This window comes from Macaca nemestrina, chromosome 11 (assembly GCF_043159975.1).
Source record: "Macaca nemestrina isolate mMacNem1 chromosome 11, mMacNem.hap1, whole genome shotgun sequence".
NCBI lineage: Eukaryota > Metazoa > Chordata > Mammalia > Primates > Cercopithecidae > Macaca > Macaca nemestrina.
The window spans coordinates 120,508,417-120,536,033 of record NC_092135.1 but is presented as its reverse complement, the minus strand read 5'-3'; the positions used below and the strand labels follow the sequence as shown (position 1 = coordinate 120,536,033).

At 44.0% G+C, this 27,617-nt stretch overlaps 1 protein-coding gene across 1 annotated transcript in view; it reads right to left on the bottom strand.

Moving 5' to 3' along the window:
• LOC105481305 (sphingosine-1-phosphate phosphatase 2) overlaps positions 1 to 25,490 on the bottom strand; it is a 149,748-nt gene extending 124,258 nt beyond the window's left edge. Inside the window, exon 1 of the mRNA XM_011740808.2 lies at positions 25,224 to 25,490. Within this exon, the coding sequence (XP_011739110.1) occupies positions 25,224 to 25,442 (219 nt within the window). The 5' untranslated portion in view covers positions 25,443 to 25,490. The remainder of the gene's footprint in view (positions 1 to 25,223) is intronic.
• Positions 25,491 to 27,617: the final 2,127 nt, after the last annotated feature.

Below are 27,617 nucleotides of genomic sequence, written 5' to 3'. Positions count from 1 at the left end.
TTAGGTGCTTCGAGCACATAAAAATAATTCTGTACACACTTATGAGACCAGACGAAGAGGCAGCTGGAGCGTCTCATGTGTGGTCACATACTTTCTAAATGATTAATATGACTTTCAAAGTATTCGCCATCAGTGGGGTGAGAAGTAGATTATATCCACCTGCCCTTTTTTAGGTCACATGAAGAAACTAAGCTAATCATTTTACAGAGCACTTTTTTTCCCTTCAAAATATATCTCCAGATGATTGATTTCATAGGAACTTTGAAAATGGTTTCTGCAAAGTTTGGTTTTAGTGGGGAGTTTTGTTTGGTTAAGTCTCTGATTATAGTTTTTTTTCCTCTCTTTTTGTATGGTTTTTATTCATTTGCTACTTTTCATTAAAAGCAAAGAACTGGGGGAAGGGAATGTTGGAATTCCAGTTAATTAAGACAATAAAAATGCATTATCCATTTGGTCAAAAAAAATTTTCTATATTATGAAGGAAATTCACAAAGAGGTTGCAGTTTATAAACCAATATGAAGTCAATATTAAATAGTTAAAAAAGAAGAAAATAAAAAGAAACCCATTACCCTATTCATCCAGAGAGCTCTTGGAACTAAAGAAATGCTTTCATTGGAGTTTGAGTTCTAGGATGCATGGGAAAGCCAGTGAGAAAAGTGAGGCTCTCTTCCTGTCCTTCTCTCAAACGTGACAAAGGCTTGGTACCAACCCCCTTTTCAAACCTCAGGATTTGGTCTGGGAGTAGCAGGGAAGATGTGGCATCTGAGGTGGAACCTCCCCTCCAGGTTCCCATTAGGTCGTCTGCCAGCTGTGTCTCCCTCAATGCACTTTTTTGTTCAAGAGAATGCACCATCAGTAAGCAATCCGATTCACACCTGAATCACTGCAGTTGCGGATCCGGGAAGAAACTGATCTTACTGCTTTTGGAGGTGGAGTGTGTCTACCTGCCTCAGGATAACAACTGTTTCACCCTCAGCTATGTCCAGTTGATTTCTGCAATGATATCGATAGAAACTAATGATATCTGTAGAAAATGATAGCCTATAACTAATTGATGGAAAGACAAAAGAAGAGAAAGATGATTATCTGAAAAATTTCCACAAATGGCTATGCTGCTGCTAAAAGGAACTTCAACAATGTTAAAGCCATTAGTCCCTGGAAGGGCAGACTCTTTAAGCTGCTTGGTGCAAATGAGAAGATGGATGTTACTCAGGCAATGGCTGATGTCACCTCCATCTGCCAGGCACGGTCTGCTAGTAAATAACGTGGGGTGCCAGAACAGTGAGTGAGTGCTTTCTTCGTCTCAGAGGAGGCAGAAATGTTTGATGCTGCAGGACAGAACACAGTCTGTATTTCAGATTCTAGTTTCACTTAAGTGGATGATTCCTTTTAGATTGAAGCACATGAAATTGACAATATTTGATTATTGTCGATACATAAAAATGTCAATTTCTTATGGTTCAGCTCATAAATGTAAATATATAGGTTTTCCATTTTAAAAGACAAATTCTGCCACCTCAAACCCGTGTCTGAACTTGGAGAGATGCTCATTCCCCTACTTGCTAGAAGGGCCAACAGACCAAGGTGACCTCACAGATCAGAGGTCACAAACAAGCGCCGTGCACATGGAATTATGACCCACAGATCTGTGTTCGCCTTGGTACGTACGTAACTGGCTCTTAAAACGTTAGTTGCCAGAATTTTAAAACTCCCCAGATTTCATACCGCTCTTGAAAATCAGCTTGGCAACAGTGTGCATTCCCACAGGCCTTGTGAGAAGAATTGGCTAACACGGTGAAACCCCGTCTCTACCAAAAATACAAAAAATTAGCTGGGCATGGTGGCGGGTGCCTATAGTCCCAACTACTTCGGAGGCTGAGGCAGGAGAATCACTTAAACTCAGGAGGCGGAGGTTGCAGTGAGTTGAGATTGCACCACTGCACTCCAGCTTGGGTGACAGAGCAAGACTTCATCTCAAAAAAAAAAAAAAAGAAAAAGAATTGGCTGACCAGAGTAAAGCCTGTGTCCTTAGGATGGGGCACGTGTTCTCCAAGTTCATCAAACTTGTAAACCTGACCATTTTTGTTTTTCACCTGGCCCAGGTGGTCTTTTCAGTCCTAGGTTAACTAAATGAATTTGTGTTTGCGTGTCCTCACCCAAAATGCCGAAGCCTGCAATCAAAATGTCAAAAAGTGGATGATGTTCTGACCAGTTCACTGTGATCCCTTTTCCCTTCTCCACATAGCAGCCCCGCCCCCAATGTCTTAGAGAAGATTCATTTGGTTACAAGGACCAGATGGGTAGAAAGGGAGAGAGACAAGACAGAACGCACAGTGGGATCTGTAGTAACCTCGCAAACAAGAACATGTTTTCGGAATCTCCACAGACGGGAATTCTACAACCTCTCTCTGTAATCCAGTCCTAATGTTGAGCAACCTTCACGGTCAGGAAATTCTGCCATAAATAACCCAAATCCTTCATGCAGCTTAAACCCATTTCCTCTTACTCGCTGCTCACTGGAGATGGGGAACAGCTGGTCACCGTTCTCTGTACCAAGTCCTTTGTCAACTGGATGATTGGATTCTGGCTCTGCACTGCTGTCATAATTAGGAGCCTGACCGGTTCCATATTGTGCTGTCTGCAAAAGCATGTAAAATGGGAAGATAAAATTTCGAGCATGCTGTGCTTCAGAAATATGCCATCGGGGGAACACAGTGCCTTATCATGTCACCAGGCTGTTCACAATTTATAAACTTGTGAATGTGAGATTTCTGCGTGGAAAAACGTGTCTTTCTGAGGCTAGCTCTGCAATGCGAGCATAACAGAAAATAATGCAAAGAGTTTCTAAACGCTACCAACAAAAACAACACAGTGTTTATTAAGCATTTCCTGTGCTCCCATTATCTGCCTTATCTCACATGCTCTTTACTACAACACAGTAGAAACATTGCAGGTGGGGAAACTCAGTCCCATAGAGGTTACCTTGCCCATGTTTATGCACCAACGAGTGGGAGGGTAAGTGTGCAAACCCAATCAGTCAGACTCCAGAGCCTGTGCTCTTTTCAACCATCCCTCCAGCTTGCACACAAAGCAGGTGCTGGTATGTCCCACATGGCTCATGGCATGGTGGGGTACAGTCCTTTTGTCTGAACAACAACACTTCGCCAGCAGAGACCAAGAAGTCATGGTAAAAATCATGCATTGAGTGTTCCTGACATAGAGCAAAGATAAAACTCCAAAGAGCTTTATGGCACATAAAGCATGTGCTTCGGAGTCCAACCTAGATCATAAGCAAGGTTCTGCTGAATACCACCCGGTCACCTGGGATTCTGGTTGGCCTGCCTCAGTGTCCTTGGCAATAAAATGGTGACAGCGGAAATTGCTTCGTGGTGTCAGAAATACACATCGCTTGCTCTCTCTATCCCCATGTTTAACTATAAGTTTTCTTGCTGTGCTTATTTCTACTGACATTATTTGTTATGTGCCCCTCTGGTTATTTTTTTTACCTCCTTCAGTAACCTGTGAGCTCAGCATTGAAGAGACTTTGCCTGTTTTACTCACCACTGTATTCCCAGTGCCTAACTCAGTGGCTGGCACATAGTAAACATTCAATAAATATGTGTAGAATGACTAGGTTCTCATTTAGGAAAATTACATGAATTAAATGAAACCATCTATGTATAATGTAGTAAAGCATAGTTCTTCTCACTTCTCACAGGGTTTTCTCCTTCAAATGGAATAATCTGTTAACTTTTGTGCATCTGATTAATCAACCTCTGTTCTCTCTATGGTTCTGCAACCGTCACTCTAATCTTCTCTTTTATCATGGATCCTTGGCCCAGATATCAGGGGTTCTTTACTGCCTACAACAAAACCTCCTGAATGCCCAGTAACTCACTTTCTCAAAGCATAGCACACAGACACTGAATTGCTTACCGGACACTACCCACTTTCTTGTGGCTTGTTAGCAGAACTCAGACTCAGGCCAAACCTCAGGCAATAACGCGAGTCAGTCTGGCAATTCAACTTCCTCCTTTCTCAACCTCCTTTGCAATTAGGGGTGGCCATGACACTCAGTCCTGTCAGTGAGAAGTAGGGAGGTGCATGGGTCAGGGGCAAGATCTCCTGGACATGCTTTTGTTTTCTTTATAAAAAGGATACAGGTAGCCATCCCTACTCCACCTTGCTCCTAGCTGGAACATGGTTCTGATGTCAGAAGCAACAGCAGCTATCTTGGCACATGAGGCAACAAGCCAACAGGCCAAACATGGAGGAGCATAAAGAAAGAGGCAGCTGAGTCTCTGATGATCTTGTGGAGCAGCTGAACAAATGTCAGCATCCACCAGCCTCTAACCTCTTGTTCTATGAGAAAAAAATAAAAATTTCAAGCAACTATTAACAGGGATTACTGACACCTATAGCAGCAAAAATTTCTTTACTACTGAGTTTACAGACTTCCTTTACGACTTAATCCTTCTTTTTTCCATATTTTCTCATTTATTTCAATAACGTCACCATGATCATGCCCCAAATCCTTTAGGCTCCAAATGTTGAGTTATCATTGGATACGAAGGACAAAGAAGGCATCCATCTCTGAGTCCTGTCAATCTGTTCAAAATGGCTCAATCAAATGAATAAGGATATCTACATTAAACATTTATTCCAGTGTTTACATCAGCCAAAAATGGAAAGGATCTTAATTGGCTGGCAGAGATAAATCATGATGAATAATGAACAGCAAATGAAATAATGATTAAAGTTTTGTACATGAATGTTTATTAATGTGGAACAAAGCTAAAGATGGACTTATACATTAGAAAATTAAGCTGGAAAATCACATTTTTATTAAAGATGGATACAACCTATGCATAGAAAACATCATCTAGAAAGCTATTCCCCAGGATAGCAACAAGTAACCCTCCGGGTTCTGGGTACTCGGATTGACGGTTACATTTAAAACTTCTGACTATTTATAGTTCCTACATTAAAAACATACTGCTTGTACAATAAGAAAAAAAGGTTTTCTTGGGTTCTTTGTTTGTTTTGTGTTTGTTGTCTCTGACTCATCCCTGTCTCTCCACTCTCCTGCCATTACCAGCATCCAAGAAATCCAAGGTGACTGAAGTCACCACCTTCCAATGCCTCCTCCACCTCTTATTTCTCACTATTTCAACCTATACCATACTCAGCTCCCTCATCACTAACACTCTTCAGGCTACTCCCCGATTTAAAATTAACAATGACTGGTTTCTCTGGCTATAAGCCCCCAGAGTGTTCACCTAGCATTCAAGGGCACATTGAGTAGACCCGTGACTTTATTTCCACTCGTTCCTCTGCTCTTGTCAGTCCCCAAAAGTTCCTGCCACATGGCACATTTAATCCCACCTGTGGTTCTTTGCTCTGTAGTTCTGCCCTTCTGGAATGTTCTCCCAACTCTTCTGATGATCCGAACCCTTTACATTCTACAAAGCCCACTATAGCCTTTCTCATCAGCCTAGGCCAAGCAGGAAGCTCCTGGGTTGTTACCCAGATGATGAGGCAGGCAGTAGATCCATCTAAGCCTGGCATTGGGAGGATTCAGAGAAGAGGACATCTAAGGCTTCTGGGTCTACAGAGCAGGCACAGAATAAGAAGACTTCACACCTAATTGCTGGTCATCAGCCTTTTCCACACATCCTCCCATTGGGAACCACAGCTTTGTATGGTCTAATCATTCCAAAGTGATTCTGAGCCTCCCCTCTGGGGACTGCCGCCTACATCAGGGAGCATTAGACGGGGGCATCCTAGTCCTAAGGGTAGCACAGTCCTTCTCCCTCAGGAACCCTGGCTATTCTCCTTCTTTCTGGAATTTTCTAGGTCAGGAGTAGTGAATTCAAAAGCCTATGTGGGTCAAGCAAGTGGTATGAGTCAGCAAAGCAACTGCAGGTGTGTGACAAGAGAGAGTCCTGGGGACTGAGGGAGTTGCTATGATGCAAGGAAGCAACTGGAACTGGAAAGCAACCTCTTATGATTATGCAGGAATGCAAGCCAGTGCTGCTACAGCTCCCATTTTCTCAGAGAACAGAAGGCAGAAAGTTTAGAAAGGCTCCACTAGTAAAGCCACGTGTGAACAAAGTATGTCTGTGGTCAATGTTTGGTCCAACAAGTCCTGGTTTGTGACCTCCAGCTCTGAGGTTCAAGGAGCTCCAAGTTCAGCAAGGCCAGGTTTCAGCAGCAGCAGCAGCAGCAGCAATTAGTTACTATCTTCACCTTACATGGGATGATCGTTACCCATAGGGGCTCCACAGAGGTGGCCTTATTCTCGCAACTTTGGCCAGAGTCAAGGACCTCTAAAGGATCTTCTCTTCCTGGTCCCTGGACAGTTAACTGTCTCCTGGGTTGGGGTCTGGCCAGGGACTAATTGGAGTCTGGATGCCTGCATGCTCAAAGCTTTATCTTATTACCCATGCTCACAATTCATTTTCCCAACTTAAAATTCTCTTAGCTTACAATATTCTAGTGTTGTGCATGAATCTATACTTCATATGCTCTAATAAAAAAGTCTCCAAGGACTTTTTTCCCCAAAGCCGAAATATATTCTTTTCTAAAGCCTGAGATCTTCTGCCGTACCTAGTTCTATGCTTGATAAGTTTCAAATCCTCTTAACATTTCTATCAGCAGTCTTGGAGGCAACTGCACTCAAAATTGTTGGTTCGGTGTTTCCTCATGGGGAATCAAGGACTCTGAGAAAAAGAGATCTTGTTCAGATGAACTTTGAGAAAGAATTTGTCCTTTTCCCTCATATGTCCTGCTCACCTGTTTACCTGTCTCCACTAATGCACTGAGAGCTCTTCAAGAGCAGGGACCAGCAGGTGTATCCACCCCAGAGGGCTCACAGGCAAATCTAGGGTCTGGCACATTGTATCTGCTTGATAGATACTGGCTGAATATTAATGGCTTTTTTTTTTTTTTTCAGAATAAGAAACTCTCTAAAATTTTCCACAACTCAATAAGTGTAGATGAAAAGAAGCAGAACCTGGAAAAGCATTTTTGTGGCACATGATTGGGTGCCACAGACCACCAGAAGGAAGGACTGCCAAACTCCTACCACGCAAATCCTGGAAAACAATATGGCTGAATGCTTCCCTACGCTGCAATGTAACAATTTAAAGCACATGATTAGCTCCACCTAGAGTCTACCCTTATGAAGTGGCATAAGAAAGTAGATCTGCACCATCTGTATGGTCCCAAGGTCCCTCGTCTCCCATCACCCACGCTCTACAACAAGAGAGGAATTTCTTCTTGGAAAAGACCTTGTTGGATTAAAATAATAGAAGAGGCATTAGTAGTAGTAGCAGCAACAGCAGCGTTGGTGATGGTGGGATGGTAGAGACGATAGTAAAAATAACACTTGAAGGCTGACTTGACATCAAATACCACGTGTTCACTTCCACAGATGATCTTATTTGCATCTCAGAACTCTAGGAGGTATATGTGATTATTTCCTCCCATTTCACAGATAAGGAAACCAAGGCGGTAGAGGTTACAGTAGAGGTTACATGACATGTCTTAGATGTGTAAGAAGCCAAGCACCCTCTTAGCCTATACACTGCCTCCCCTGCAAAATACAGCACAGACACGGAACACACAGGCCTCTGTGAGGGGCCATGTGAGGCCATAAAGGGCTCACTATAGCCAAGATCCCTGTAGCACACAACCTAAGTCAACAGCACCAAAACCAATGCTGAAAAAAACAAACAAGTGGAAAACAAACAACAACACAGACCTGCAAAGAAAATACCAGGGAGAAGAAATGGCAGGGAAGAGCAACAGGAAAGAAAATTATCAACATTCCTCTTCTCTATGGTAGCCCCTCATAAATCCATTTCTTAGAAAGTAAAATAAGCTAAAGAAACCTAATACTGCATGTTCTCACTTCTATGTGGGAGCTAAACATTGGGTACACATAGACCCAAGGATGGGAATGATAGACACTGGGGATTTCAAAGTGGGGAGGGAAGGAGAGGGACAAGGGTTGAAAAATGACTCATCATGTACTGTGGTCACCACTTGGGTGATGGGACCATTAGACACCCAGACCTCAGCATCAAGCAATATACCCATATAACAAATTTGCGTATGTACTCCATGAATCTAAATTAAATTTTTAAAAATAAGTAAAATAAAGCTGAAATTTAAAAAAATATGATTCATGGGGCAAAGCCAAGAATCGTTTCACTCCATGATGTAGCACTTTTGCTTCACCAGACAATTGCCGCTCTGGCAATGTTTCCAATTTTAAGATTGTGACAATTTTTTTAGAGGAGGAAACATTAAAAATATCATTTTCAAGCGTGGGTATTTTATAAAGGTCACTACAAGCAAATGTGACAATTACTTTGGAGGCATTCCTTACTATCATGTCATGATTCAATATTTCATCGTTCTGATTTCAGGTTTGTTCAGCGAGGCTCCACTCTGACTGATCTATTGACTCCTGCTGAGCTTGTGGTCTGAATCTTAATACTGAGGGCTATAAAACTGTCTGCTCTGAGGAAGGGTAAATTTAGGGGTCCCGTGAGACAGATCTTTCCAATGTTACACCATTATATTAGTGTGGATTCAAAAACCATTAGATACTTCAGAGTTCAAATACTAGTACAGAAACATGTTGCAAAAAGAAACTTACATTTTGGTTTCTTAAAAAACATTTTAGATTCTGAGCCAAAAGAAACTCATTTAGTAATCACCTAGGGGACTGGGTATTTTATATGTTCAAGGATATTTGCATAATCAATCAAATTTTATGATACTGGTATCTAACATTCACGGACATGAAGATGAATTACACAATTAAATTGTTCAATGTTTTTCTGTACTTATGAAAAACATCACCCAACAAAGCCAAAAAAGGGAGAAGATAAAAAGGTACTTTTTTTTTTTTTGAGACGGAGTCTTGCTCAGTCACCCAGGCTGGAGTGCGGTGGCGCGATCTCGGCTCACTGCAAGCTCCGCCTCCCGAGTTCTCGCCATTCTCCTGCCTCAGCCTCCCAAGTAGCTGGGACTACAGGCGCCCGCCACTACGCCCAGCTAGTTTTTTTTTTTTGTATTTTTAGTAGAGACGGGGTTTCACCGTGTTAGCCAGGATGGTCTCGATCTCCCGACCTCGTGATCCGCCCGTCTCGGCCTCCCAAAGTGCTGGGATTACAGGCTTGAGCCACCGCGCCCGGCAAAAAGGTACTTTTAAAACACACTAGTATAAAAAGTCTATCAGATAATATTTTTATGTCTGCTATAAGTACTAAGTATTGTTATTTAATCCTACTTTAAAAATCCCTTTACTTCAACCACTGTCACCTGATGAAGAGAAACCAAGATCTAACACAAAGCATGCCCAAGACATTGCCTGCAAGTGAGTAAATAGCTAAAACAAGGACCTACAGCAATTAAAAGAGATATTCAAAAGCAACTTTTAAAGAAACAACAGAAGACACATGCCAAAAATATACCAAAGGGAAGACGAGATACAACATTCAACATCTGCTTCTCTTAAGATATTCCTGATTTCTTTAAGAATATATTTTTTTGCCCAAGAAAAGATCTTTTTAAGGCTGAAATCTTTCAGTGCAATTAGAAATTTCCATTAGTGCAAAAGAACATTATGTATTTTAAGTTCTTAGCATTTCACGTGGTTGCTTGGACAGAATAGGAAAAGATACACTGTAATTCCATGTGGTGTCTTTATGCAGAGACATAGGGGCACCGTTTTGTTTTATTTAAGAAATCTACTGAAGTACTTCACATAGTTTAATAAATATTTCTTCAAGGTAAGGATCATAATCAATACAGTCGATATTTGGCACTTTATTACAAAAGATGTCAATGTTAATTTTTTAAGGTTCTCATATGGATCAATGGTAATAATCTTAGTAACTAATATTCCTCAAAAGTACAAAATGTCCTCAGAATCTTTTTATAAAATGAAAATAATTTAACTCTTTCTAAACATAAAATTCCTACCTTCATATTGTAAACAATGCAGAGTATACAGAAAATTACAAGTAAGAAAATAAAAACGACATTTAAACCCTCTGTGCCTAAGAACCACCACTGGAAACATTTGGTTCATCACTCCAGATCCTTTTGAAAAAATATATTCAAATATATGCCTACAGTTTTAAAATGTGTACATTTAAACTTTACATTATAAACTCTACTTTTTAATCTGCTTTTTCTGGTTGAACAATAGATTATGAATGTGTTTCCATGTCTAGAAGTATACGGAATTTTAATTACTTTTATAATATCCTTTGGATATTGTGACTAAATTTTTCCCTTTGTAGAACACAGTTGAATAAACCTTTTACAAGTGGATATTTGACAAATATTTTCTGATGATGAAAACTACTTGTGGGAGAAGAACATAAATCTAACTATTAAACAAATGTGATGGTTCTACCACATGAGGAATAGCTATTGTTGACCTTGAGTCCAGGGAAAGAAGCCACTGAACCACGAGTCAGCCTCCCTGCCAAAGCCCCAGGCCTCACCATTGGCAATACAGTTTAAATACAGAGGAATCTACTTTTTATGTACATCAGAAGAGAATTAACTATTTTAAAACTTTTCATTTAAAATTAGACAGCTACTCTCAATGAAATTACACATGGACAAAGTAACCCTAAAAAATGATCTCTTAGGCTGAATACAAGTCCTGGTTTTATTTTCTTTTAGTTCATACTATACCAGCTAGAGCCGTGCAGCAGGCACAAAACGTGTGAAAAAGTAGAACGGAGTGTAGATCTCAGATGGCTCCTTTAAAATGTTCTATGGTTAAAGGAAGCAGAGAGTATCAGATTCCAGGGCTGCTAGGCTGAAAGCTGATGTTCTGCGGTGGGTGAAGAAGGGGATTAATGACTTGAAGAATGTTTGTAGACTGAAGAGGAAAAAAAGACAACTGGAAGAGAGACTAAAGTCATCGTAATGTGCAAATTTGATCTACTTGCAAAACCAATTTAAAGTAGCTTAACAAAATGTTAAAAACCAGTATTTTAAAACACAAAAAACGGCCAGGCACAGTGGCTCACGCCTGTAATCCCAGCACTTTGGGAAGCCAAGGTGGGCAGATCACAAGGTCAGGAGTTCGAGACCAGCCTGACCAATATGGTGAAACCCCATCTCTTCTAAAAATACAAAAATTAGCCAGGCGTGTTGGTGGGCACCTGCAGTCCCAGCTACTCGAGAGGCTGAGGCAGGAGAATTGCTTGAACCCAGGAGGCAGAGGCTGCAGTGAGCTGAGGTTGCACCCTATACTCCAGCCTGGGTGACAGAGCGAGACTCCATCTAAAACAAAAACAAAAATACACAAAACATGAGACTATAAAACAAGTCTGTCAAAATAAAATTAAGGACAAATGTGCTTTTCTGACACTCAAACACTTCTCTGTGCTTTCCTTGGCACATAGAAGCAGTCAGTTAGCAGAAGGTTGACAGCCAAGCCCTGAAGCTCTGGAAACAACAGCACGGCAGGCTCAGAAGCCACCTTCTCCCGAACGCTATTCTACATTTCCTTGTGCAGAAAGTACAAATAATGCCTGTAGCAAAAGTTGTGAGAAAAATGGCAGAACCATTTTTTATAAGGCAGTATTGATTTTTTAAACTTTCTTTTGAAATAATTATAGATTCACAAGCAGTTGCAAAGGTAGTAGAGCTGTGCAGGCTGCTCTGCCACTTGGGCCATATGACCCAGCAGATCCAATGGTGCTTGAGGTGTCAGTGGCAGCTACTGTTTGGAGCCTTTGGTAGGACCCCACAGGTGAATCACGGTGGGAGTCTCCAGGATTTTGGAGCAAGGTCCTACCATCTTCTGCAGATAACTACTCTCCTTTTGAGAGACAGCTCTTGGCCTGTTACTAGGCTTTGGTGGAAACTGAAGATTTGACTATGGGTTATCAAGTCACCATGCGACCTGAACTACCTGTCATGAACTGCGTGCTTTCTGACCCATCTAGCCATAAAGTGGGTCATGAACAGCAGCATTCCATCATCAAATGGAAGTGGTCTATATGTGATCAGGCTAGAGCAGGTCCCGAAGGCACAAGTAAGTTACATGAGGAAATGACTCAAATGCCCTTGGTCTCCACTCCTGCCACCTGCCTTCTCTCCCCCAGCCTGCACTGAAGGCCTCATGGAGAGTTCGCTATGATCAGTTGACAGAGGAAGAGAAGACTAGGGCCTGGTTCACAGATGGTTCTGCACTATAGGCAGGCACTGCCTGAAAGTGGGCAGCTGTAGCACTACAGCCTCTTTCTAGGACATCCCTGAAGCACAGCGGTGAAGGGAAATCTTCCCAGTGGGGAGAACATCAAGCAGTGCACCAGTTGTGCCCTTTGCATGGAAGGAGAAGTGGCCAGATGTGCAATTGTGTAGTGACTCATGGGCTGTAGCCAATGGTTTGACTGGATGGTCATGGACTTGGACGAAGCATGATTGGAAAATTGGTAACAAAGATATTTGGGGAAGAAGTATGTGGAAGGACCTCTCTGAGTGGTCAAAAATTGTGAAGATATTTGTATCCCATGTGAGTGCTCACCAATGGGTGACCTCAGCAGAGGAGGATTTTAATAATCAAATGGATGGGATGACCCATTCTGTGGGCATCACTCAGCCTCTTTCCCCAGCCACCCCTGTCATCACCTAATGGGCCCATGAAAAAAGTGGCTGTGGTGTAAGGGATGGAGGTTATGCATGGGCTTAGCAACATGGACTTCCACCCATCAAGACTGACCTGGCTATGGCCACTGCTGAGTGCCCAATTTGGCAGCAGCAGAGACCAACACTGAGCCCTCGATATGACACCATTCCTTGGGTGATCAACCAGCTACCTGGTGGCAGGTTGATTGTATTGGACGTCTTCTATCATGGAAAGGGCAGAGGTTTGTCCTCACTGGAATAGACATTTACTCCGGATAACGGTTTGCCTCTCCTGCACACAATGCTTCTGCCAAGTCTATCATCCATGGACTCATGGAATGCCTTATCTACCATCATGGTATTTCACACAGCATTGCCTCTGACCAAGGCACTCACTTTACGCTTAAAGAAGTGTGCCAGTGGGCTCATGCTCATGGAATTCACTGGTTGTACCATGTTCCCCATCATCCTGAAGCACCTGGATTGATAGAATGGTGGTATGGCCTTTTGAAGTCACAATTACAATGCTAACGAGGTGACAGTACTTTGCAGGGTGGGGGCAAAGTTCTCCAGAAGATTGTGTATGCTCTGAATCAGTGTCTAATATATGGTACTGTTTCTCCCATAGTCAAGATTCATGGGTCCAGGAATTAAGGGGTGGAAGTGGAAGTAGCACAACTCGCCATCACCCCTACTGATCCATTAGCAAAATTTTTGCTTCCTGTTCCTGTGACGTTATGTTCTGTTGGCCTAGAAGTCTTAGTTCCAGAGCGGGGAATGCTGCTACCAGGTGGTACCACGACAATTCCATTAAACTGGAAGTTAAGATTGCCACCTGGACACTTTGGGCTCCTCCTACCTTTAAGTCAACAGGCTAAGAAAGGACTTACAGTGCTGCCTGGGGTGACTGACCAGGACTATGAAGATGATACTTCACTACAGAGTTAAGGAAGAGGATGCATAGAATACAGAAGACCCATTAGGGTATCTCTTAGTATTACCATGCCCTGTGATTAAGGTCAATGGGAAACTACAAGAGCCCAATCCAGGCAAGACCCCTCAGGAATGAAGGTTTGGATCACTCCACAAGGAAAAAAACCACGACCTGCTGAAGTGCTTGCTGAAGGCAAAGGGAATACAGAATGGGTAGTAGAAGGTAGTCATCAATACCAGCTACGACCACGTGACCAGCTACAGAACGCAGGACTGTAATTGTCATGAGGATTTCCTTATTCTTTTGTTAAAAACATGTTCGTGCATGTATACACTTGTACTAAGAAAATATCTTCATTTTATTTCCTTTCTCCTTTATCATGTGACATAAGATTTATTGACTTCACATCAGCATTTAAGTATTGTTAACTTTATGTAATAGTACTTGTGTTAGGGCTTGGTGAGTTTCCTGTGCGAAGGATAGTTGTATTATGTTAGACATAATTATAACCTTATTGTTTTCTGTATATGAAGATCACATATGATCTCAGGAGATGTGCATGGGTTCAAGTTGACAAAGGGTGGACTTGTGATAGTTAATACTGAGTGTCAACTTGATTGGATTGAAGGATACAAAGTATTGATCCTGGGTGTGCCTGTGAGGGTGTTGCTAAAGGAGATTAAATTTGAGTCAGTGGTGTGGGAAAGGCAGACCCACTCTTAATCTGAGTGGGCACAGTCTAATCAGCTGCCACGTTAGCTACAGTATAAGCAGGCAGAAAAATGTAAAAAGATAGACTGACCTAGCCACCCAGCCTACATCTTCTCCTGTGCTGGATGCTTCCTGCCCTCGAACATTGGACTCCAAGTTCTTCAGTTTTGGAATTCAGACTGGCTCTCCTTGCTCCTCAGCCTGCAGATATGCCTATTGTGGGACCTCATGATTGTGTGAGTTACTACTAAATAAATTCCCCATCTCTCTCTCTATATATATACATATATATCTATATATATCTATATCTATATCCATATATATCTATCTATATCTATATCTATATCTATATATATCCATTATATATATCTCCATTCCATTAGGTCTGTCCCTCTAGAGAACCCTGACTAATACACAAACCAACTTCTAACAGAGGCTCCTTCCATTTGTCAAGCTTTAAACAAAATACTTGATGTTCTATTTCACAGTCACCCTTTAGTTATCTGTCACCTAAGCCCTTTCTCCACCAATTAAGGCCTGATCTTTTCTAGCTGCCGACACATTACCCCAGGAGCCTGTGCATTCACCACCATACCTCTTTCTCCTACCCACAGGAATCTTTGCTTTGATGGGCAGTTTTTCATAAAATTTTATGGAAACAAAATTTTCGCCACTTGGACAAATCAAAACATACCCTGAGATGACAGAAAGGGCATTTCTTATGAAGGCATTTACCAAATCAATGGTATTAACAAAGTAACAATGAATCAGGTGTTTTGTTTTTTCCTTAAACAATAGAGGTCTAGCACTGCCGATGAGCATTTGGGGGAGGAGGGAATAATATTTAAAATGGCTGAGGGAAACCACTGCCCCCTTTCCCAAGACTCCCAAGCCTTGCCCTCAAGATCTTAGGTGATTGGTGCCTTCCCTTTTCATCTGCTCTGGCTCAAGCCTCAGGGACTTTTTGTTGTGACTGAAGTAAGATTGAGGGGACAAAAAACATGAGTCACACACCTACGCACTGAGACATCACGCTGTGCCCTATAAACATATACAATTATCATGTGTCAATTATAAAATTAAAAATTACTTAATCAAAAATACACGTCACAGTCTGGCCTTGATTTTTCAATATTTCACTTTCTCAGTATACGGAATGCATCTCACCAGGCAAGAAGAATAAGAAAGACCTGCCGATGCCCCAAATTTTAGTATTTTCATAGATTCCTAATATAGACAGGAACACTCTCGATGCGTTGCCTGGAAACCGTGACAGTCTTTTCTCACAAGAAAATCTCCTGCTAGATAAAATACAAGAATGCTTTTGTGCAGGACATAATTCTTATCGGGACCACAGAGGACTTAATCATTAACAGAAACTGTAACAAGAGGAAGTGAAAGTGCTTTTTGAAAAATGCAAATGTCTTGACATCTTAATTAGAAGTCAAAAAAGTTAAAATCACACCAGGCCCGCTGTCCACAGTCTTCCTAAAACATAGTAATTGAAATACATTTTTAAACTTGTCAGATGTTTCACCATCGACCAACTTTTTAGCAATACCTCCCTTCATGGCATCCATCAGAGTAAAGCAAAGCAATTAAAAAGTTATTCATTAATCAAAACCTTCTATCAGTTTCATTTATGAAAAGGAAGAAGCCAACACGGGGAAAAAAGAAAATCATCAAGCAACAAGAAGACACAGCCAGGCCAAGTGCCCAGGGATAAGTTACCTCTGTTGTGAGAGAAAAGGGCAGGTGATCAAATTTCTTCCAAGTCAGAAAAAGGTGAGTTTAGCACACCCTTCAAGCTTCCATTCACCAGGTAGGATTAAGTACCTGGCTGTTCCAGGCATGTCAGGCCCTGAGGGTACACAGGTGAGCGGAGGGATCTAACTTCCTCTCCCTATTGTCCTTCCTCACCAGCCACCATTCCCAACTACAGTGAGAGAAATAATGACCTACTTGAAATTATGTGCAAATCCCTCAAAGTAGTAGGCATCAGCACATTCTGGTTGCACTGGGAGATCCCCATAGGCTCCCTCCACTAAGAGGGGTTTATAATATAATTCCTCAAGAACGAAGAAGACTGCAGCAGCCACACAGCCAGCTTCTTTCCTAATGTCCTCTCTGAGCCATTCTATCCTGAAACACAACAGTTCCTTTAGCTTCTTACGCTCAGTGGAGTCTGCCATACTCAAGTCTTAGCTTCTTTTCCACTCAGAAATTTTTCTTCTGCTTTGCTTTGCCCCTCCCCTCCCCTCCTCTCCCTTCCACTCCCCTCCCTCCCCTCCCTCTCTCCCTCTCTCTTTCTCTCTTTCTTTATTTCTTTCCTTTTCAGTCTCGCTCTTGTTGCCTAGGCTGGAGTGCAAAGGCATGATTTTGGTTCACCACAAACTCCACTCCCCAGGTTCAAGCAATTCTCCTGTCTCACCCTCCCAAGTTGCTGGGATTACAGGCATGTGCCACCATGCCCGGCTAATTTTGTATTTTTAGTAGAGACAGGGTTTCTCCATGTTGGTCAGGCTGGCCTCGAACTCCTTACGTCAGGTGATCCACCCGCCTCAGCCTCCCAAAGTGTTGGGATTACAGTTGTGAGCCACCATGTCCGGCCTATCTTTTCTACAGACTTTTCATTCCCTCCTCCACCTCTGGCTTCTGAGTTCCTATTGTTTCCTGGGTCTTGGGGCTTCCGTTTCTTTACAACCTCCTTCTTTTATCTGAGGTTTATCAGAACTCTACCATTCATGTCTAGGTCTTGCATTCAGACTTGCTGAGGCAGCAATTCGATTGAGTCTGTTAGTCACTGCACAATATGTATGATCTTGATTGGATGATGTCCCCATGCCAAGCCATGTCATAAAATGCTGACCAGACTATAGAAGACTGCCTTTCACTCCAGGGCTGAGCCCTGGCTCAATCAGCTTGTAATCATAATGATGGGATCCTATGATTCAAAACATGGCAACCTCTGTCTTAAGAAACCATTTGTACTTTTTCCTCCTAAAGCATCTGTGGGTGACAGTGACAATAGAAGTATCATGGAGAACCCAAAACAGACATTAGGGTTTGATTTCATGTGAGTCCTACATTTGTTGCTGCTTTAATCTAACATCACTATTTCTTAAAAGGCTTCACCACTGGGCTCCCTCCATACTCCACAGGCACCCCCATCAATCTTGCACAGAGACACCCTGAGATCCCTTCTTAACACAGTGCTCTGAGTTGCCAATTCTGATTTGGCACGCAGGATGAAATTGACTGCTATCTTCTTGTCTATAGGATAAAGTCCAAATTCTGCAGTAAGCCACATTAAGGCTTCAGCCTAAAACTCTGGCTGCAGCCCAAAACTGCAGCTGTATTATCACAGACATTTCTTCATGCAACCTGCGCTGAGTGGGTTCCATTTCTCCTCTCCGGTCCACTCTCTGCCTTTCTGCAGGGGGCTGACCTTGATGGACTGCTTCAACCAGCTCCCAAGCTCCCTGACTATGGGCTAAATTTGGTTAAAGGTGGGGCACTGGTAGGATATGAGAAAGAGGGCATATGGAGAATGAGCTTGAGATCTGATCCCTACCCCGCCAGCCTCTTCCTGCCTGGCTGTGGCTGCCTTTCTTTGCTAAGGGCCTCAGCTCTGGTCAGGGAATTCCCTCTGCTGTCTAAACTCTCAGTAGGTCTGGGGTTACCCGAACCCTACTCCCTGTTCTTGCTTTTTTAGGCTGAAGTTGCTTGCTCCAAAATGCTTCATCCTCCCATGTTGGTTTTCTTCCAACCCTGCCCACATCTTTGTAAATAGTCTTTCAATTACCCCCACCTTGTACAATTTTTAAATAGACTTGGGGCGGGGGCGGGGGGACAAGGTCACTCTCTGCCACCTAGACCGGAGTGCAGTGGCATGATCTTGGCTCACTGCAACTCTACCTCCCAGGTTCAAGCAATTCTAATGCCTCAGCTTCCCAAGTAGCTGGTACATCAGATGTGCGCCACCACACCTGGCTAATTTTCATATTTTTTGGCAGAGACAGGGTTTCACCATGTTGGCCAGGCTGGTCTTGAACTCCTGACCTCAAGTGATCTGCCTGCCTTGGCCTCCCGAAGTGCTGTGATTACAGCTCCTGACCTCAAGAGAGCCACCATGCCTGGCCTAAATAGACTATTTCTTTTAAAGAAAAATTTTAAATTTATAAAAAGATTGAAAAGATAATACACAATTTCCATATACTCCCAGCCTTCCTTATACTCTGTAGCCAGTCACCTCTATGATTACCATCTTATGTTGGTATGATACATTTGTTACAATATCGATACATTATTATTAACTAAAGTCCATACTTTACACAGGCTTCCTTATTTTTTACCTAATGTTTTTCTTTTTCTGTTCCATGACCTCATCCAGGATACTACATAAACTAGCCGGGCGAGGTGGCGGGCGCCTGTAGTCCCGGCTACTTGGGAGGCTGAGGCAGGAGAATGGCGTAAAAACCCGGGAGGCAGAGCTTGCAGTGAGCTGAGATCCGGCCACTGCACTCCAGCCTGGGCGACACAGCGAGACTCCGTCTCAAAAAAAAAAAAAAACATTTAGTCACGCCTCCTGAGACTCCTTTTGAGTTGTGACAGGTTCTCAGAATTTCCTTGTTTCTGATGACCTTGACAGTTTTGAAGAGTACTGGTCAGATATTTTGCAGAATGTCCCTCGACATGTAACAAGAGTGCAAAATTTTAATATGCATCAAGAGAACATGATGTCAACATGACTTACCACTGGTGATGTTGACCTTGATCATCTGGCCAAGGGAGAGTCTGTCAAGTTTCCATACTGCAAAATTACTTTTATCCCCCTTCTCTTTCCATATGCCATATTCTTTGAAAGGAAGTCACTATGTACAGCCCATGTTAGGGAGCCTGGGTGTGGTGTCTCACGCCTGTAATCCCAGCACTTTGGGAGGCTGAGGCGGGCGGATCATGAGCTCAGGAGATCGAGACCATCCTGGCTAACACGGTGAAAACCTGTCTCTACTAAAAATATAAAAAATTAGCCAGGTGTGGTGGCGGGTGCCTGTAGTCCCGGTTACTCGGGAGGCTGAGGCAGGAGAATGGCGTGAACCTGGGAGGCGGAGCTTGCAGTGAGCCGAGATCACACCACTGCACTCCAGCCTGGGAGACGGCGAGACTTTGTCTTAAAAAAAAAAAAAAAAGAAAAAAAAAAAGAAAAATAAAGTAAAATATACATAAAATGTACCATTTTAATCATTTTTAAGGGTTTCAATCACCCTTTTTAAGTAGGCCAACTATTTCCTGCTGACACTCTGATGATACCCAGGCTGAACCTGTCATCATTCACCAAAAACGACGTGTGTCTTTATGTTCTAGCACACAGGAATCCAGGTACAGAAAGAGCTTCTCCCATTTTTGCCTGTTTGTCCTACCCACTGTGTAAGCCCCAACTCAAGACTTCATGGGCTCCCCTGGGAAGGTGAGTTACTCCTGCTATTGTCTCCCTATCCTTGTATTCATCCTTCTATTCTAGTATTTTTGTTTTTTTGCACTGCACCCTTTCATTTGGGCTTTCACAGGGAAGAAACTAAATTATATTTATCTTTATGTCTGTAAGTCTGAGGACTGTCCCAGAAACAGGGTATTGATCAATAGGTGTTGATGGGAAATGAAGAAAGCAAAGGTGAGATAGAAGCCAAAGTGGTTTATTTTCTCCAAAGATTAAAGAGAGTATTAATACCTAACACTGACCAGGCGCGGTAGCTCACGCCTATAATCCCAGCACTTTGGGAGGCCGAGGCCGGTGGATCATAAGGTCAGGAGATCGAGACCATCCTGGCTAACACGGTGAAACCCCGACTCTACTAAAAAATACACAAAATTAACCAGGCATAGTGGTGGTTTGCCCTAGTAGACCCTTCCTGTGGGACAATTTGGTAATAGCTATGAAGAGCAATAATATATGCATTTTTTCACTCAGCAATTTCAAGTCTTGACATTTTATTTAGAAGATAATCAAAGACAGGAGGAGAGATACTTGTACAAAGATGTTATCATTTTTAATGTAAAAACTGGAAACAACCCAAAGGCACAGCGCCCAGCTGACTAAATCACAGTATATTCATCCTTTGGAGGAACATGCAGCCATTAAAAATTGGGCTGAACATTTACTAAGTGATTAGCAATGGGCGGCGATATAATGGGCATGAATTTAACTTTCTCTTTGTGGGATTCCAAGTTTTCTCCTGTGAACAATGATATCTGTAACTAGAAAAAAAGATCAAATGTATACTTTCAAAATATCTCATTTTGTCATTTCACACGTAAGCATCCAATAAAGGATAATAAAAGCTTGCAGTCTGATCTGTTGGCCAGTTTAGTTATGATGAAGCCAAAATGTCACAGCTGCCATGACCACTGCCTGCAGCCATCACTACTCTCCCACTGAATATACAAAGGGTGGTGGGTCCTAGGAGAAGAGAACTCAGAGCTTCCCAACTTTGTTGGCCAGCGTCTCTGGACCCCTCTTCTAACCTGGATCTTGGACATTGGTTTATGTTTGTTTTGTTTTGAAAACTTCTCTAACTGTACACTATACTCGAGACTATACTGTACAGCCATGGTTAGAAAACCATGATTCTTGGCCGGGCACGGTGGCTCACGCCTGTAATCCCAACACTTTGGGAGGCAGAGGTGGGCAGATCACCTGAAGTCAGGAGTTTATGACCAGCCTGGCAAACATGGCAAAATCCCATCTTTACTAAAACTATAAAAATTAGCTGGACATGGAGGCTCATGCCTTTAATCCCAGCTACTTGGGAGGCTAAGGCAGGAGAACTGTTTGAATCCGAGAGGCAGAGGTTGCACTGAACTGAGATGGAGCCACCACACTCCAGCCTGGGTGACAGGGTAAGACTCTGTCTCAAAAAAAAAAAAAAAAAAAAAAAAGAAAAAAAGAAAAAAACCCCAGAAAACCATGTTTGTTTGTTTGTTTGTTTTCCACTCTGCTCATTCTGCAGATGAGACAAACGAGGTTCAGAGAAGTCCAAAATGACATGAAGGTAAAACTAGATCCTGATCTCTTGGTTTCCTAGTGTTTGTATTTTAGCACACCAATGAAATCAAGGGTGGAATTTCATAGATTAACAGATTTAGAAGGCCTCAAATGTTTCAAGAGGAAAACTTGAAATGTTTCAAGAGTCTAAGATTTCTGGAAACAACGTATCTTTGAACCTCTCCCTAAGTCAATGTGAGAACTATGTCTGAGCAGTTATCAAAAAGTACTGGACACGGGGATATTAGAAAAGATGATCCTTAGTCTAATGTAATGCTGAGGAAGGCACTGCAGAGTCTAACTAAATACAACCGTATTGAGTAAGCAAAAATGTTAGAAATCATAATACCATTATATCCGAGGCTGGCTTTACCCCAGGACAAATAAATGAAATTCTCATCACACCTTTACCTTCTTGGACCAGTCCTAGGATCCTGCGTTTTGCTCAGGGCAGTGCCTCCCAAAGCAATAACCAAAAATGGCTTCCTACAGTTACTCTTGCAAGTCAGATACCCTTGCAAACTGAAAGCAATACCACCTCTTTTCACACAATCTCCACCCTGTCCCAGCCGGTCCCAACAGGACACACCTCAGTGAATCAGATACAGCGACGCCCTGGAATTTTCCCTGGAATCTGCACAGAGGAAAGCAGTTTAGACTTGGGAGTCAAAAGATCTGACTTCCCCTGACTGTGCGGATATCCTGGAAGTCCTCACCAAATCACTTAACCCTTCAGGACTCAGACTTTCTGTGAAATTCATGACTACTGGGCAATCTCTTAAGGCCCTGTCCAATTTATTCAATGACAGGCTTGTACAAGCCAAGCCCACTCCTGGTTTGTAAAAGATGCAGTTAATCTTTAAGCTAGCGGTGTGTGGTGTAATGAGAACTTGTAGAGGAAACTTTCAGTCACTTGAAAACAGGAAACACTTGTCCTGTTTTCAAAATTAAAACAAATATAGAAAATGTGAAAGGTGGGAAGGTAAATTAGATTCATTAAGATCTAAAGTCACTCAAATGAAGAAGAAAACTTCTCTATTGTTTGCAGAGTCTTAAATCAATGTTCTTGTGCTACCTGCTAGGCTATGTGGAAAAATCACTTGATTTTCAATATTCACTCATTTTTTAAAAAAGAAAAACAAAACATCACCAGTCACAGTGACTGACATCTATAATTCCAGCACTCTGCAAGGCTGAGGCAGAAGGATCACTTGAGGCCAAGAGTTTAAGACTAGTCTTGGCAACATAGTGAGACCCTGTCTCTACAAACAAACAAACAAAAAAACCAGATGATGGTATGCATCCGTAGTCTTAGCTACCCAGGAGGCTGAGGCAGCAGAACTACAGGAGCCCAGGAGGTGGAGGATACAGTGACTCATGATTGCGCCACTGCACTCCACCCTGGGTGATACAGCAAGACCCTGTCTCTTAAAAAAAAAAGTTTAAAACTATAATTTTATATTGCAATCTACACGCATGTATTCATAAAAGTGAGTAGCTCCTCCTATATGCCAGGCTATAGGAAGAAAATAAGGACCATAACAGACAAGTTTCCTGCATTCTTAGAGCTTATCCTCTGGAGGGGCTGGGAATTATCAGATATCCCCACAAAGGCACATTTAGACAATGTGATAAATGCTGTAATGAAGAAACGCAGAAAGCAAAGAGAAACTATAGCAGGGGGAGCTAGGCTGGAAGGTCAGAGAGGGCACCCATGGAGGAACTGACCTTTGGAAATAGAAGGATGGGTGGGGAGGATATTTAGAGAAAGGACAGGCAGCTCAGGCAGGCCAAGGCCTGTACAAAGGCCTGCAGAGAGGGCAGCACACCTTTCACAACTGTCGCCTTAAAGTCCTACAAATTACCTGAGTGCAGGTATGACATCATTTCTGAGGGGGAGACTCTGTGTGTGTGTAAAGGATTAATCTTCCCAAGTCATTTGAAACCAACCCACCTGTAACAACATTTATTAACCTTTCATTTATCAAGCACTCTCTAGTTTATGATTTCCCCCATTATATACCAACACAATGATTTCTTATCTTGGGCATTCGGCTTTCTCGCTTTTACATGATCTGTGAGCAGAAGTCCTGTGTTGGCTGGGTGGGTATGAGGAAACCCTCACCATTTCGCTCACTGAAGACCCAGGATTGTCAAGCAGTAAGAAGATAATGCCGTGTAAGAAATCTGCTTATCTTGCTTTTAAAGGTCAAGAGGATCCAACTCTGGAGTTTAAAGTTAAGTTATCAGGGGTGATGCTTAAAACAGTTTGAAAAGCACTGGTGGAACAGTTCACTCTTTTTCAGCTCCCTGAATTAGAGCAACAGGGTAGAAGCTTGTGAAGAGAGCAACAGAAAGCAACTCACGTGTCTACCTGTGGGTATAAACGGTGTGTGCACCGACTATGTCATGGCACGTTTCAGCCATGGGACTGTTTTTTTTGTTTGTTTTGGTCTTTGTTTTTGTTTTTGTTTTTTTGAAAAAGAGTCACGCTCTGTCGCCTTGGCTGGAGTGCAGTGGTGCGATCTTGACTCACTGCAACCTTTGCCTCAAGCTGTTCTCCTGCCTAAAGCTCCCGAGTAGCTGGGACTACAGGTTGCGCCACCATGCCCAGCTGATTTCTTATCCCCCCTACTCTGCCCCCTTTTTAAGACAAGGCAAGAGAAAAGAGGGGGTTCTCATACTCATCTATAAGTTACCAGAATGTCACATGGGATAAAGAAGGGACAATAAAGAGGAAAAAATATAGAGGGGGATTTCTCTGGAGTGGCACACACAACCACCCTGACCCTCCCAAACTAATTCTATAATCCAATGCCTATCATATTCCCTTCCACACAGAAGCCAGGTTCTTCAGAATTCCTCAGTTACTACATCTAGAAATTCACACGCAAATAAAGGCCACCTTTCTTTCACCAAAACCTTCTAGGAAGAACAAAATATGGCTGTGTACAAGGAATTCGAATTATTAATACGTTTGCTTCTGTTCTCCCGCGCCACACTTTTGACTTTGCCGAGGGAAAGGGCAGGTGCAGCCAGGGCTCCTGGTAGACATGCGTCCCCAGAAGCCAAGTGCAGCCCGTCTGGTCCCTCCTGCCTGGAGTCCCTGTGCACTGCGACGACGACGCACGCTGGTTCCCCCCAAGCCGCAGTGGGTTGTATAACCACGCTCTGAATGCCTAGCGGGGAGCGTGGCGAGCTTCCCTCCCAGAAGCATCTGTTAGAAGTCAGTGGTGTCGGTCCACAAAAGACCCACCAGGCAGGAGGGACCCCCAGACTCTAGGGGAGGACAAGCGGGAGGTGCTGTTAAGACATCATCGCCGGGGGTAGTCCAGGGAGGTTGTAAATCTCTCTAGGAGCTGTGTGAGTCCCAAGTTCTGTCCCCAGAGCTGGCGGTGCAGCGCGGTGAGGAGCGTGCCGAGCCCGGCTGCACCCTCATTTGTGTGGATCAGGGAAGGGGGATGGGCGGAAATGCAAGAATACAGGGGGGAGTCTAAGAACGTCTCCCCGGGGAAGTGTCAAGGGCATCCCCGCTCCTCTGTTCCATTACGTAACTCTTACATATTTGCTGGCATCTACGTGAATTTAACTACTTTTCAAAGTGGGAAGTCTCTAAATGGACTGCATTGAAAGCGTCTGGGGATATCTCAATAGACCCGGTTGCCCCTGGCAGCGTTGGAGGGTGGCATCCTGGTTACTGGAAGGCCAGGCCTCCCCGTCCGCTCGCAGCGGCGGGAGCCGGGTCGCTGCCGGGGACGGCGCCCTCTCGACCCGGCCGGCCGCGCGTGGCTGAGTCTCCGGGACCCGCACGTCCGCAGCCGCCCCTTCCCCGTCCCCGGCGAACACCTGCCCGCGGTTACCTCCGGCGCCGCGGCTCTGCGCAGCCCGTTGGCCGGGGCCCCGCCGCCCTTGCAGTTGACAGCGGGGAGATGCTCGACCCCGAGGACCCGCGCCGCGCGCTCCGTGGGGTCGGCGCCGTTCTCCCGGGGGCCTTCATCCGGAGCAGGGAAGAGCCCGCAGCGGCGCTGGAAGCGGGCGACGAGCTGGGAATCCTGCAGGCTCCGCAGCAGCTCGGCCATGGTGAGCCCGAGGCCGCGCTCCGCCGCCGCCGCCACTCCGGCCGGTGCCCTCCGCTGGCACCGCCACTCCCGCCTCGCCCCCGCCGGTCCCGCACTCCAGGCGGAGGCCGGGCGGGCGGAGCCCAGGGCCCAGCCAACAGGTGCGCCGCCCGGGTCCTAGCGCCCGCCCAGGTGTCCGCCTCCACCTTGCGCAAGGCGCGTGCCTCTTTCGCTCAGTCCCGGAGGGCTTGGGCGGCCCCGGGCGGCCACTGGGCCAGGACCGCTTGTAACCAGGCGGAGGAGTGCCGAGGGCCGAACTTCGCCTCTCTTCTCCCTGCGCCCCTAACCCCCGCTTTTTCTCCCCCCGGCAAACGTGACACTAATGGGAGCGGCCAAGCGCGCGTGCACCTGCGCGAGCCCATCCTTTCGGGCTCAGGTTGATCCCATAGTGACCTTCCTTGCAACTGTGAACCCATGGTGAAGTCGGATTTCCTCGAACGCCAGCTCCCCACAGCCAGCCACATAATCCCACCTTCCTGCAAGACTAGTTCCCAGTAAATACAGCGAGTCCCCTAGGGAAAATTCCCAGGTTCTTTCCAAACTGCGTGATGCAACGTCTCCCCAGAGGTCCAAACACCCTTGAGCTTGCTCAAGTACCCAGGAGGATCAAAGTGGGCCCTGAGTCATCTTCTGCGTCGCTGCCCCTGCCCTTCTGATTTGGCAACTGGGGAACACTTTCAGGTGGGTTGGGAGGAAACTCCCTTCTGGATTTTCCGCATTGAGAACAAAGATGCTTACCGCTCTCTCCTACTTCTTTCTTTCCGCTCTGCTTAAGCAATGACACTGGGAGGACCGCACCAGACCCCTTAGGGAGTTTAAACGAGAAGAGAGCAAATACTGGAGGACTAGGGACAGGCTTAGGTATCTCACTGCACCTGCACCTGCTTTAGAGCGCTCAGCAGAAGACGGCAAAGGAAACATCCTGCAGGCTGGGGTTGGTTTTCCCTCCTCCCTCCTACATTTCCCTCCTGGGCTCAGAGATTCCTTGGGAGGCAAGAGTCAAATTAGGCCCAGGTGATCGGTCTGCATAAAAGTGCAATTCAATCCTGTCTTTCGTTTGCCGCAGAAATCTGCATGTTTCCTGATTGTCCATGCAAAAGCCATCGGTTGCACAAATGATTAATGAACACCTGTCACTGCCTTATTTATTTATTTAGTTGTCCTTTTAGGTCTGAATGTCTTTTGGATGTGACTTTCCAGGATGATGTAGTCCCCTTCATGCTCTAGTTTCTAGTTTTCTTGCTTCTCAGTCCTGTCTGGAGAACAAAGTCAAGGGGACTGAGAGAATGCTGAAGCTCCTAAGGGAAACCATTTTCCTCTTACAGAAGACATGCAGAGTTATTGTGACGCCTGGCGGGATCACACACAGAAATGTCCAGCGCAGGAGGTGGAAGCATCTCTCCACAGTGCTGCTGGCTGTCATTTACAGGTGTGAGGCAAAACCCCGTGGTTGGGTTTTAGAAGCTGGAGCTGTGATCGTTGGGGCCCTGTTCTGCTTATGTATTAAAGAATTATGTTTTCCTGTGAAGACACTGGCATTGTGTGTCTCCCAAATTTAGTGCTTCGATTTTTCTTTCTGCCAATTAGGAAAAAGAGGCAAAGCAAAACATGGCACACGTAGCATTAATTGTCAAAGAATTATAGTTGTAGACAGAGCATTTTATCTCCATGGAGGATCAGTTACTGATTCCAGCTTCTAGTGCCTCACCAAGTCACCTGATGTAAGTCACTGTACGTCTCAGTTTATCCCTGTAATGAAATGATAATCCTCACTTCTTGTCTTTCTTATAAGGCTCTTGTAAAAATAATCTTGAGACAAGCTCTGTAAGACCTAGTGAGATCATGATAACAAGGTGTATTGTGCTGGAGCCATTCAATCTAGGAGGGAATCATCAGGAGAACTTGGCTCTGAACATCTTGAGTGGGACCGAAGAGCCTCCTGGGCGGTGGTAAAGTACATTTCCCCGGAGCCTTTTTTTTCTAAGGCCCAGTCTGATATTTTGAACATGAATTTCTCAACCAACCTAACAAATATCAACATCTTTGAGAAGTGGTAGGGCTGAAAGACTGCTGTAATGGTGCAGAGATGTTAAATAGTAGCTTGCAGTTATGCAAAAAAAAATTTTCTTGATGCCA